The sequence below is a fragment of the Vicugna pacos genome, chromosome 7 (genome assembly GCF_048564905.1).
Source record: "Vicugna pacos chromosome 7, VicPac4, whole genome shotgun sequence".
NCBI lineage: Eukaryota > Metazoa > Chordata > Mammalia > Artiodactyla > Camelidae > Vicugna > Vicugna pacos.
Window position 1 is genome coordinate 53,189,236 of NC_132993.1, and position 13,330 is coordinate 53,202,565.

General features: G+C 37.6%; 1 protein-coding gene across 1 annotated transcript in view; it reads left to right on the plus strand.

The window, feature by feature from the left end:
• Nucleotides 1–13,330, plus strand: part of DGKB (diacylglycerol kinase beta) — a 586,586-nt gene that overhangs the window by 550,563 nt on the left and 22,693 nt on the right. The window contains exons 24-25 of the mRNA XM_072964909.1: nt 8,259–8,379; nt 9,309–9,369. Of these exons, the coding sequence (XP_072821010.1) occupies nt 8,259–8,379; nt 9,309–9,369 (182 nt within the window). The remainder of the gene's footprint in view (nt 1–8,258; nt 8,380–9,308; nt 9,370–13,330) is intronic.

The following is a 13,330-nucleotide window of genomic DNA, read 5'->3' on the forward strand; positions in this document are numbered from 1 at the left end:
CAGCCTTAAGTGTGTGAGTTCAAATGTTATTACCATGTTTTAAAAATTTTACTGTTTTTTCCTCTCCAAGTGAATTTCAAGTCTGTTTCAAGTATATTTCATTTTTCATTGAAACTAAAATAAGGAGACTAGAAATATGCCATTATATTCTGTAACACATTTCAAGAGAAAGACTGATTTTCATAGTGCTCCTGGAAATTGAATGGAAAGACGACATAGTCATATAAGCAGCTTGGCACTGCCCCCTAGGAAGTTGGATTTTAGATTGTTTTTTAATTGCTGGGACTCCTTAATTCTTAGGAGAGGAAGGATTGGTGGTCTCCTGGTGACTTCGGCTCCTAGCTGGCATCCGTGTTCCGGGGCAGGATGCCCCTCCAGAAGGTACTCAGAATTTGCTGACATCAGCCTTCATTCATGAGCACTCGCTTTGTTGGGTGATGGCGCTAATGTGAGGAGACACGTGAAGCAGCTTGGTTTATGGAAGAGGGCGGGGGAGGCATGGCGCTGTGAAAACATCCCCTCACACACTGATGGGTCATTCACACAGAAAACAAGCCACAGCCTTCAGTCCCTGCATAATGCTTAACGAGAACAAACTGACTCAGGAACCCAGGAGCGGCAGTGTTCAGATCCCTGCGAGCTTGTGCTCATAAACCCTCTGCTTCCATTTACTGATGCTGCTGTAGCAAGACATTGCCGTGGGAAGTCTTTAGGCTGACTCTCAATGGGCTTTGGGAACGCACTGCCTATGATTTCTTGGGTAGTGGGTCCTGAGGGGAAAGTCATTTCTCAAGGACACCATAACAAAGTGATTTGCAGGCCCCAAACTACTTTGGTCACAATAGGGAGGTGGTTGACAATACGCTGCACTATGATTTCTGGTCTCTCTCTTTTTTTTTTTTTTGATCCATTTAGGGAAGTTCAGAATTTTAGAATGAAAATACATGAAGTTATAGTCAGCTCTAGCTGGGTGTTTAAAAAAAAAAACAGATGGCTTTAAAAGAGATGATCAAATCTATTCTTTTAAAGCCAGGCATGTGATTGCACTGTGTGTGTATATATATCTTGTATGTACCTTAACAACTTATTTTTCAGATTTCAACAGGGAATAGGATCTTTCACACTGCTAGATTTTCCAAATAACACTACTTAATCCATTTATGTACTGGACTCTAACCTTTTTAGTTTTTACTTTCTAACCACTTTGGATTGAAACCCCTTCAAAAAGTATCCTGCTTTTGTTAGCCTTCTTCTAGAGTCTCTTCAGAGTATAATTCCACACACATGACCTGGAATAGTCACTGTGAATGAGAGTTTTATACTGTCTGATAATTTGGTGACAAAATCTGAAATGATTTAGTGGTAGGACTATGAGTGGCACCATTTTATGGTCTTATGTGTATTTCTTTGTGATATTTCTCTTTCATTACTGATAGCACTTAATTGGTTAGTTCTTTCTGTTGTCAATGTGTATGATAACTTGGATTTTGGAGTCACGCATACCTAGTTGGAAAACCAAATTTTCAGCTATGTGTGAAGCCTTGGCCAAGTAACATAGTTTCCTCATCAATAAAAAGAGGAGAATAAGACCAGCCTCAAAGCATTGTTGGCAGTCTTAAATGGGAAAATGCCTGTAAATGCCTTAGCAGAGAGCCTGCTCATAGTAGGTATACCATATGTATACTCCCCATTTCCTTGATAGTCCTATAATTGTATAGTATGTTTTCTGAGGTGCTTAAAGTTTGCTTTAGTATGTACTTGTACTGTGAAACACAGAGCTCATGTTAATAAATTTTTGCTTCAGCTCTCTCCACTCAGCCCCATTTCTAATTGCTTTTTCTAATTTATGGAGGTCAGGGAAAACAGCTATTTATGCTCATGAGGAGTCTAAATTAAGAATCAATGGGCAATAGATGGACATGTTAGAAAAGAATGCTTGAAGCATTCACTTTGATGGAGGGATTTCATATATCCCTCGGCTTTGTAAAAGTTTATTCTGGCCCCTCGGGCACGTTTCAAATGTTTGCTAGATAAAAGAGGCGTTACTAGAAGGCATACAATCTGTCCACACTCAGCAGGCACAACTCCATAGCTAGCTTGGTGTCACCCTGGCCAAAAAAAGGGCTTAATAGGTGGTGATACAATTAGCAAATTATGGTGATGACAAAATGTCCTTGCTGAGTCGGTGAGTGTATCCCAGGACAGGACGTCCCACTGTGTCGCAGCCTGTTGCTGGACACCGTGCACAAAAAATGTATGCCCTGCCCTGCCCCACCCGCTTCCTTTCCCCTCAGTACACACTCTGTTCAACGATATGCCAAAGTGCTACAACCCACATTCAGTCTGTGTTTGTAATGCATCCTCTTCTGTTCCCTACATATGGCCGTCTGAAACAATTACATAATGAGACATATTATCAAGGAGTAACTGTCAAAAATGAAGAGACTAAGCTATGAATAAATATTACTCATTTATTAGCTGTGCTGCTTCTGTGTTCTCGAAACTGTACAATACTCCTGACTTTCAGATTTTGTATTTGTAACCCCTGATTATCATGTAACAGAACACTGCAGCGCTAACAATGTTCAGGAAAAGATATCCCAAAGCCAAAGGCAAGTTCACTCTAAAGAAGGGTTTCTTACCATTTTTGTGCTATAGTCATCTTTGCCAATCTGGTGAAATCTACTGACTCTTCTCAGAGTAATGTTTTTCAATTCTTAAAATATGTAGGCTTACAAAGAAAACCAATTATATTGAAATGCTGTTAAAATTTTGATTTAGTAATATATGTGCTTCTTTATTAAAAAGTTACCTTAAAAATCTAACAGGGGCTCAAGAATTATTAAGATTTCAATGTAAAAATTAGTGAAAATAGAATTTTGAAAAATATTGCAACAACTACAGTGTGTTATGGAAATATCTGTTATATCTATCAGTGACAACGTCAAAGGTATTTCTACTACAACTATGGTGTCTTGCCTAAAATTATTATTGAAAGAAGTGCTTGGCTTCAATTGCATGTTAGCAGAAAGAAAGTTGTATTTTTCTGCGTTCAGAGTCATTGACCCCGTGTTAAGGCTTTTGCTGTACTGTGACCTAATTCAGGGTATTTCTTTAAGTTTCTTTCCTCTGAAGCACCTCTTCTAGACTTTCTATTTTAAATATGAAAATACCAAGTTTAGCAGATTCTCTTGCCTCCGTTATATCCATGGAGCCATTTGGAAAGATATGTTAACTTTTTTCAGAAACATACTAATTTTCCCATTCAAAAGTATTATCTCATAACATTAAATTAAACAAAAGGGGTGTCTTCCTCAGGATGGACGCACACTTCCTAATGTCAGGATGTCAGGATTTTTCCGTGCTCAGGGGACGACTCTGACAGCTGGAGCTGTCACCTGGATCTCCAGGTGTGGATGCACCTTCTGCCTTCCTATCCATGGCTCTGCTGCTTTTCCTCACACGCAAGAAAGCCAGCGAACACAATGGCTGAGCGTAATGTTGAATGTTAAGCTACTCTTGTTTCTTTGGTAATAAAATTTTTTTGGAAGCTTTGCTATTTCATGATTAATCACAAACTGATAATGAGAAACGTCCCAGTATGTGTGGGTATGGTGAGAGTCCACGGTTGAAAAGAGCTGGTTTTGCAGACCAGTGCATACCTGAGGAATGAGTGCTGGGACATTATGTCTTTCAGGCCACTGTGATGCCATTTAGCACTTACAGTAGCAGTGCTCAGTGGACTGAGAGACAGAATGTTTATCTTAAGCGTAGGTTGGTACTGTTTCTCTCTTTTTTCTAAATTGAATTTTAGTTGATTATACAATGTTGTGTTGGTTTCTGGTGTACAGCATAGTGATTCAGTTGTACATATATATGTTTTCTTTTTCATACTCTTTTTCATTGTAGTTTATTACAAGAAATTTAATATAGTTCCCTGTGCTATACAGTAGGACCTTGTTTTATATATAGCAGTTTGTATCTGTTAATCCCAAACTCCTAATTTACCCCTCTCCCTCCTTTTCCCCTTTGGTAACTGTAAGTTTGTTTTCTATGTCTGTGAGTCTGTTTCTGTTTTGTAAATAAGTTCATTTGTATCATATTTTAGATTCTGTGTATAAGTGAAATCATATAGTATATGTCTCTCTTTCTAGTTTACTTCACTTAGTGTGACAATCTCTAGGTCCACCCATGTTGCTGAAATGGCATTATTTCATTCTTTTTATGGCTGAGTAGTATTCCATTTTATTTATACACTACATCTTCTTCATCCATCATCTTAAGGTACTTTTTCTCTAAAGGTTCAAATAGTAGACATGTTAGGCTTTCTGGGCCATATGGTTTCTGCTGCAACCACTCTCCTTTGCCATTAAAGTGTGAAAGCAGGCATAGACAACACTTAAAAGAATGAGTGTGGCTGTGTTCCAATAAAAACTAATTTATGAACACTGAAATTTGAATTTCATGTAACCTTCACATGTCACAATATATTCTTTTTTAAAAAACAATTTTCATTTGTAAGCATGTATAAACCATTCTTAACTTGCAAGCCATACAAAAACAGGCAGTGGGCTATTTGGTTCGTGGGCTGTAATTTACAGCTCCTGGTTTTAAGTATGGAAGCAATAGCCAGATAACAGACCAATTAAGGAGGTGAATCTGGTTGTTATGACATCCCAAGGGGGGCTACACTTAAAATAAATTTTAGCTAGAATGTGAAGTGAGGAAGTTTTTGATGTTTCTATATGATACCACATATAGAAACAGAATTCAGAATTATATAGACACTTCATCCAAAATCAGTCAGGACCCTGATCTCAAAGACAATAGGTAAGAGGAAGCAATTGTACACAGACATTGCAGGCTGCTATATAAAAAATGCAGAAGTGTTATGGGAGCAAATATATGCAGCACAAATTTAGAATTTCTTTCTTTTTATCTAAACGGTTAATTAGAAAGACTGTGATATTTATTTACCTTCAGCGGACTTAGTAAATATTTCACTACCTCTGTGGTTCTTTGTGTTAGCAAGAACATGAAAGTTTTGAGAGCCTAGGTCTTCTAAATCCATATGAAATGTCTTTATTACCAATTATTAAGTGTAGAATTGATTTTCAGGGCATCTTTGCAGGGAGAAAAAACAAAGACAAATTAAAAGAAAGAAAAAAATCAGAAGGAGAGTGGTAGACAGCAGCAATATGGTGTGGGTGTAGACAGTCCCTGTAATTCATGGAAAAGTTAAGGCTCACAGATAACTCTGTCGTGAGAAAGTATTTCATTTCTTGTAGAATAGTTCCCATCAACCAGATCGCTACAAAAATTAGCATAAAATTTTACCTATGTGAGGATCAGGCCGCACAGAATGTGTAATACTAAATATGAACTTCAGTTTTGTGGTGGTTGTTGTTGTTGTTTTGTAAATATCACCAGGCACACATCTGGAGTTTTAGTGCTTGCCACAATGTAGCTTTTGGGTTGACATATATCTAAGAAATGCGTATATTAACAGCCAGCCTGTAGAGCCAAGCACATTTTAGTGCCGGCTACAGCTGAAAGAATATGTTTCCATTCCTTGTCCATCTGTTCTTGGCGACATCAATTTAAACTAGAAACACAGAATAAGTTTCATGAGAAATAAGTCTAAATCGGGTTTAGCACAGCAAGGTGAATGTTCTGAATGATTATGACTTGTTAACATTTGATTTAGTAGCTAGATGGTTGTGTTTACTTGAAGAAATCTCATGCTGCAACTAGAGATTAAAGTTTAAAAAATATCTTTTTAAAATCAGTTTGTTTCAAAAAATACAGTGGCCTTCACAGAGAACAAACTTACGGTTCCCCAAGGAGAAAGGAGAGGAAGGGATAAGTTAGGAGCTTGGGATTAACAGATACAAACTACTGTATATAAAATAGATAAACAAGGTCCTCTTATAGAGCACAGGGAACTATATTCAATCTCTTGTAATAACCTACAATGAAAAAGAATATATATGTATAACTGAATCACTATGCTCCACATCAGAAACTAACGCAACATTGTAAGTCAAGTATACTTCAATATTTTTTTCTTTAATGTAGTGGTCTGGCCACATTTTCTATTTTCAGATCTTATATTAAATTTGCCAAAGAGCATGGGCCTAGAAAACTTTGAGCTTTCGAAGTGCTATTCACCACACTTTAACTACGCTGAAAATATATCATTTATACTGAGGTGGGAAGCCCCATAAAAAGACAGGCAGGACCCCAAGGCAGGGCCACTACTCTCCTGCCAGCACCATCTGGTTCCCTGGCCCAGAGGCTCTATCTCACTTTTTGCCTCTGAAACGGCTTACTTACCCCTAAAATTCTATTGGTTCCCTGGGCTCACATCTGATTGGTTATTTCTTTCATTCCTGATTGGTTATTTCCTTCACTCCTGATTGGTCCATTTCCCTAACTTCTGATTGGCCCATTTGTAGTACTTCATTTGCATGGAGCTCACTCCTGATTGGTCATTTCTCTCCCTCCTGATTGGCCCATTTCTACAAAGCTTGTTCCTAATTAGTCAACTTTTGTTATACCTCATTTGCATATGAAGTTACAAAGTGTAAACTGGTAGCCTATAAAAGCCAATGTAAACCTACAGGCAAGGTCTAGAGCTTGGAGCGTTAACTCTTCTGGGCCCACTGGCAAACCTGAATTCTCCAATTCTCCGAGTGCTGCTTGGTCTCTTGCCCGGATCCAGGTTGCTGTCACAACTGAGCTGTAACACCGATCTGTAACACTGAGCTACAATATTGAGCTTTAACACATTTTTCCAGAATACCTCTGAACTTCTTGAAGTGGAATCATTAGTGGGGAATGAGGGCTTTCTGTGCAAAGTAGAGTACATACAACACACATAGGCTTCTTTTTCTTGAAATCCAGCCTCAGCTATGACTGTTACATGGTTATCTTGTATAACCGGCATGCCCTACCCTCAGCTACTCTATGTCACCCCCTCCAGCTAGTTTTTGCTCCTAGAATAAGATTAGGCTTTCTTTGCATTTGAAAATACATAGGATTACATGAAATTATCATCGTAGAAAAGGACCATATATGTGCACCTAGACTCTTACCTTCAAATCAGGGTTCAGGGATCCTGACATAACTAGGTAAGCAGAGGGGCTGTGTGCTGAGACAAGGTTCGGTAGTTTTTACCGGTGCACGTGCATCCTCTACATTCCGGCCAAGTGAAGACCTGGTTGGAGAGGGACCTTGCAGCTCACACAGGCCCTCTCTGCCTCCCTATGTGAGAAGTGTTTCTATAATTTTTTAAAGTATCTTTTTGGTGTGACTGATTTATCATATAGCAACGTGGTTATGCCTCCGAGTGGTTGGATCCAAATTTTGGCTCTCTCACTTCCTGTGTAAGTGAGTATGAATAAATTACTTGACTTCTCTAATTTTCAGCTTCTCTGTCTGTAAATTCTAATAATCATATTTATCTTAAAGTGGCTTTTTTGGTGCACAAATGAGTTAATCTGTAGAGAGTGATTCGCCCAGTGACGGGCACTGAGTAAACACTCAAAAAGCAATAACTAATACTACTAGCCTTTTAAGAACTGTCCTGTTTAAAAAGAAAATAGTGATTGTACTGTGCTAATTATCTGATTGACTTCGAAGAACTCAGTAGCATATTCCTTATCAGAAAAAAAGCATTTCAAGAAATTAATATTGTTTCTTGAACTTCTGCACAAATTTACCTATGATTGTGGGCAAGTCACTCAGTGATTTAGGGCTCAAGTCTTTTTATGTTTAAAGTGAAAAACTTTAATTCCATGATCTCTAAGGTCTTTTGTTCGGGTAATAGAACAAAATCATGTTTGGCAGCATATCCTCATACCTTATTTATAGTATTGAAATGTGTATTTGCTGCCAAATGTCTGCTGTGGGATGTATAAATGTTCCATATATACATGTGGAATAACATGAAGTTTGTTGATGTTAAAAACTAGTGGTATTTTTTTTTTTTGGTATTATTTGGCTCAGAATCCATTCTTCCCACTTTGTTTTAGAAGAAGCTGACAGCCCATCTTTTCCCACAGCACCTCAAGGTTTAGTTAAACTGAGAGTTTCAGAAGTAGGCCATCTTTTCAATAGTTTTAGCACAGTATTGGTGACAGAGAAACCTTCTTTCTGCAGTAGCTTTTATTTTTCATTTTCCTAATATCTAATGACATTAAATGGTACACATAGGCATATGCACTGTAACTTACACGGCTTCTGATTTCTTTCAGATCTAAGTGATCAGCTGCTGGAAGTGGTTGGCTTGGAAGGAGCCATGGAGATGGGGCAGATATACACAGGACTGAAAAGCGCTGGGCGGCGGCTGGCTCAGTGCTCCTCTGTGGTCATCAGGTAGCTCTTTCTCTCTAACTGAGAAAGGGGGTGGACATGACATAAGTACAAATTAATTAAAATTATATAAGACTCTGATAACGATGCTTGTTTAAGCTGTGCCTCAAGTTACCAAGGATTAATACTGATATATTTCAAATTAATGGAAATTGGCTGAATTTACAAAGTTTTGGTTCACTGTTACTTATCAGGTCTGTTGGAATTGGATTCTCTTTTGTTGAGACCATGGATACACTTGTGACATACAAATTGTATCCCCTCTAATCTGGTTCACACTGAAGTTTATTTTACTGAAGCACTGAAGTACCAGGGAAATTATTCAGTGAAAACACTATTAACATCATTAATTTAAATTCTTTCATAGAAGAAAGCCCACCCTTTTTTTCTGTAAAAATAAATGATGAGTAATTATAAAATACAATTATATGCGTGTATTACATTTAAATGTTTTGAAAAGGCATGTTTTCCAAATTTTACCTGTAGAAAAAAGATTTGTTTTGACCCCGAAGTGAAACCACAGATTATAGTACAGGTATATATATATATCTGAAAGTGTTGCTACTGGAAAGTCTGAGACATCAAACACTTTCTCCAGGTTTGCGATGTGGGTGTGAAAACAAGAAGGCCCTTTTGGCTGTAGGAATTCTGATTGTGTCATTAAGCATAAGCTCTACATTTTTCTTTGGGCACCCAGAATTTTTGTTTATATAAACATATTTACCAGGAAGCTCTTACCATTCTTGTAACCAGGATATCTTTCAGGGTATTCATTTATAGTTAAGAGTTCAAATCCCTTTCAAAAGAGATAACTTTAGGGCAGAGCCCAGCCATTACCATATTTGTGTTCCCTGGTCTCATTGTCTTATATCAGATATGTCTGTTACATAAAGTATTTCAGTGTTAAACTTAAAATGAAAAATTTTCCCTAGGACTAGCAAGTCTCTGCCAATGCAAATCGATGGGGAACCATGGATGCAGACCCCATGTACTGTGAGTACAGAATAATGAAAATGTCTAGATATTATATACTCCCCCAACTAACCAACCACATACTCCTGTAGATAAATAATCACAATATCTAAGCTTTGGACCTATCGCTAAGTACCTTTTCTTTTCCATTTTTTATGTCACAGAGCCACTGCATTCAGATTTTAGGCACTATATGCCCTTGGCAATGATTGAGCTTTTGAACGTTTGTGTTACCTTTAGATACCATAAATGAGTTATAAACTCTGGAACTAAACAAAATCGTTAAAAGTTCCTCTTAACCTTTCTTGTACTTGCTTCAGAACACCTTATGAGGAAAATATTTATGGGACCTTCAGACATAATTCTCCCTGAATTTGTTACCCATCTGTTCTTCTGCCTTCATTTGGGGATTGGACGGCTTCCTTCTCTATAGAATAACACCCACTGTAGCTGTTCTCTCCACAGTGAAATATTATTTAAGTCAGATGTTTAGATCTACCCAAATTTAAATTTCTATTTGTATAGTGAATATTTTATTGCATTTCCATAATATGCTAGGTACTGCTTTTGGTGCTAAGAAAGGAAGCATGATGAGTAATATAGACCATGATCACTCGTAAAACATTGAAATAATAGAATGTGGAATAGAACATATTCAATCAAATAATTATCCTTGAGGAATTTACATTATAATAATAGGGGTTTAAATTAAGAAAGCAAGAAAGGCAAACACATATATAATAAATATAACTTTTGATTGCAGTAGTTTTGAGAAAATGATGAAGAGGAGCTGGGGGTAGTATGAAGAATGCTTTGGCTGAGTGGATCTGGGAGAGGCCTTTTTGAAAGAGTCAAAAGCTCAGTATGTTAAACAGTAGGAGGATAGTGTGACCAGAGTTTTTAGAGGTAAGGTGAGAGTGTTAAGAGGTGCAGTAGAAAAGATGGGCAGAGGACAGACCAAGTAGAAAAAATGATGGTAAAGAATTAGCATCTGTCAGCGCAGTAGGAAGCTATCGAATGCTTATAGCATCATCCGATTTACATATTTCAAGTTCGCCGTAGCTACTATGTGGAGAATACATTGTACTAAGGTTTATTAGAGTGGTCTGAGCTTGGGCAAGGATAGTGGCCAGGAAGTGAATGGATTTGAGCTACACTCTGGAGGTGAAACAGGAAAAATGTGGTAATAAATTCCCTTGGGGTGAGGGGTAGGAATAAGGGAAAGAGATGAATGAATCAAGGTTAGCTCTCATCTGTGAATGTGGCTACCATTTACTGCATAGTTAAGATTGGGAGGGAAAATGGTTAGGGAGTGGCAGGGGAGGGCTTAATCTTAGATTAGTACAAGCATTGTGCTATGTGCTGGTGTCACATGGTTACATGTGACTATTCTGTTGCTGTTTTTTTTTTTTGAGAAATAAATGACATATGACAATATATTCGTTTTTATTAAATATTCACATGAACTCTAAATAATGAATATCACCATTTCTCAGATGGAGAAAACTGAGGCATTGGATGATCAGATAACTTACTCAAGGTCAGATAGAGGACAGCTATGGAACTCAAACCCAGGACTCTTTGATTACAGCCTATTCTCTTAAACACTAGTGTAAACAACTGTAGCTGCTTCCAAAGAGTACAACTTAACATTTAAAAGAGGAATTTTAATTTTTATGTTTCCAGTGGTTTTACTCTGATGCAGTTCATTCAGTCTTTGTGTACAGACATAAATACGACTTTTTGTTTATTCCTAGTATATTCCTTTTAGCTAATTGAGCCCCAAGTTTGTGAAACCCATTAATTCTGTAGTAATAATGTAAAACAAACTTGTCTAAAATTCTGTCTAGACTGGCTACTTCCTATGCCTTCTGCTATCTCTGTACTTGGTTCCAAATATCCTTTAAAAAGAAATCCTGTTCCTCCTTTTACCAGCATACATACATTTATATCTTTCTTGTTACTCTTCACTCTTCCAGTGACACTTATGAGGTCACATTTACACTCACATGAATATTGAAGGTGTAGTTTTCATTGTTGCCAGTGGTGGTGGTGGTGGTGGTGATGGCAATGATCAAGATGATGATGGGGGGTAGTATGGTTGTGATGGTGGAAACAGTAGTGAAACTTGTGGTGATGATGGTGGTGCTAGTTTCAGTGGTGGTGGTGGTGGTGGTGGTGGTGATGGTGGTGGTGGTGGTCCTGATGCAGGATGGTAGTGGTAGTAGCCATATTCTTGTCTTCATGAAAGGTCACTTTTCGTCAGCCTGGGTCACAAAAGAGTGAATAAAATACAAAGAAACTCAACACCTTCCATGAGTATTCTGCGTCCTTTTGGACTTTTCTCAGGGAGAAGGAAAACTCAGTCCTTTTGCCATGTTTTAAGGCAAAAAGGATTAATGGCAACAATAATATCTGGCACTTGTTAAGCTTTTAGTTTGTACCATGTACAACTTGAGACACTTGGCCTGTATTAACACATTTAATTCTTTCAGACACCCTATGATAAGCTTCATTTTATGGATAAAGCAACTGAGGCAGAAAAGGTTCAATAGTTTGCCTGATTCCATACAGATGGAAAGTGGCAGAGTAGAAACTGAAATGCACATAGCCTAGCTCCACTGTCTGCCCTTTTCACGGCTACTCTTCACTCTAGATCTCCACCCATAAAGGTCCCGGGCCATCGTGTGACCTGCCCCTGAAGAGTGTGACCTTTGATAAATCACTTACTGCTGCTGTCCAGCTTTAAATAGCACATGTCTATTAAAGTCTGATTAGTGGTTTAGAATACTTTTAGTTTATTTTGCATGAGCACTTCTAACGACTCTTTTGTTAACTCTTCATTTTATTAGTAACAAGATATTCATTTCACCCATTAATGCTCATAATCTAAACAATTGTTAAATTAATAATAATTTTATATAACTCATATTTAGTTTTCCCTCCGTGGAGACTCTTATTCATTTGAAACATTTATTGCAGTCTCCGGAGGGCCAAGAACTGTATTAGACTGTGGTTCATTATTGGTATTTCACATTCTGGCACATTCTACATTTCCTAGAACCACATAGAGTTCTGAACTTTAAATTTCACTTTAACTGAAGGGAAGATTTAGCGTTCATAGCATTGGGGTCGTTTAACTAAAGAGTGTTCTTTGCTTCAACTGAATAACACAATGTTTTCCCTACAGAAAATAAAAATTGGTAGAATGTTAAAATTCTTTGCTGCATTTAAATATCCATAAGCTGATACCCAATTTATGAAGGAATTGCTTTAGATACAATTTTAGAGCACAGCTGAAGTTCTGCTTTTCTTTAAGTGGAATATATGAAATGGAAAAGCAGGGGATAGTGGATCTTGATTCTTACATCAATTAATACTTGAAAGCAATCAAAGTAATACATATTTCGGAAATGGATGGTGGTGATGGTTGCACAAAGGTGTGAATGTACTTAATGCCATTGAACTGTGCACTGGTTAAAATGGTAAATCCTATGTGACATGTATTTTACTGCAATAAAGAAGTAATTGAAAAAATTAAGGTCATATTTACTTACAAATGTTACCAGACCTAAATTCAAATATCAGGAAAAACAGAAACCGAAGAGCTTAAAACTGTCTCTTCCAATATATACTTTGTAGTTATTTTTAGGACCTTTTAAATTATCTCACTATAAAGTAGTCAACAGAAACTTGTTAGGTACTCCTCTGTTCACAGTTTTGTTAATGGTCACTGGGTTAACAGAGAGTGGATGTTAACCATTCAGTGGTTAGCTGTGCTGATAACAATAAGCGTATCAAACTAAAGAGACAGTTAATCCTAGAAGACTTTATATTGAAGTAGTTCATGAAGAGCCTTTCTTCAGGGGGAACTCCAGAGCCTTACTGTTTTCTCCTGTCTGTCTTATTCCTCCCCAGTCCTTCCTCCTGACCACTTCGAACCTCCTGACTCTCTCATCAGTATGTTGCTGTTCTGAGGAGG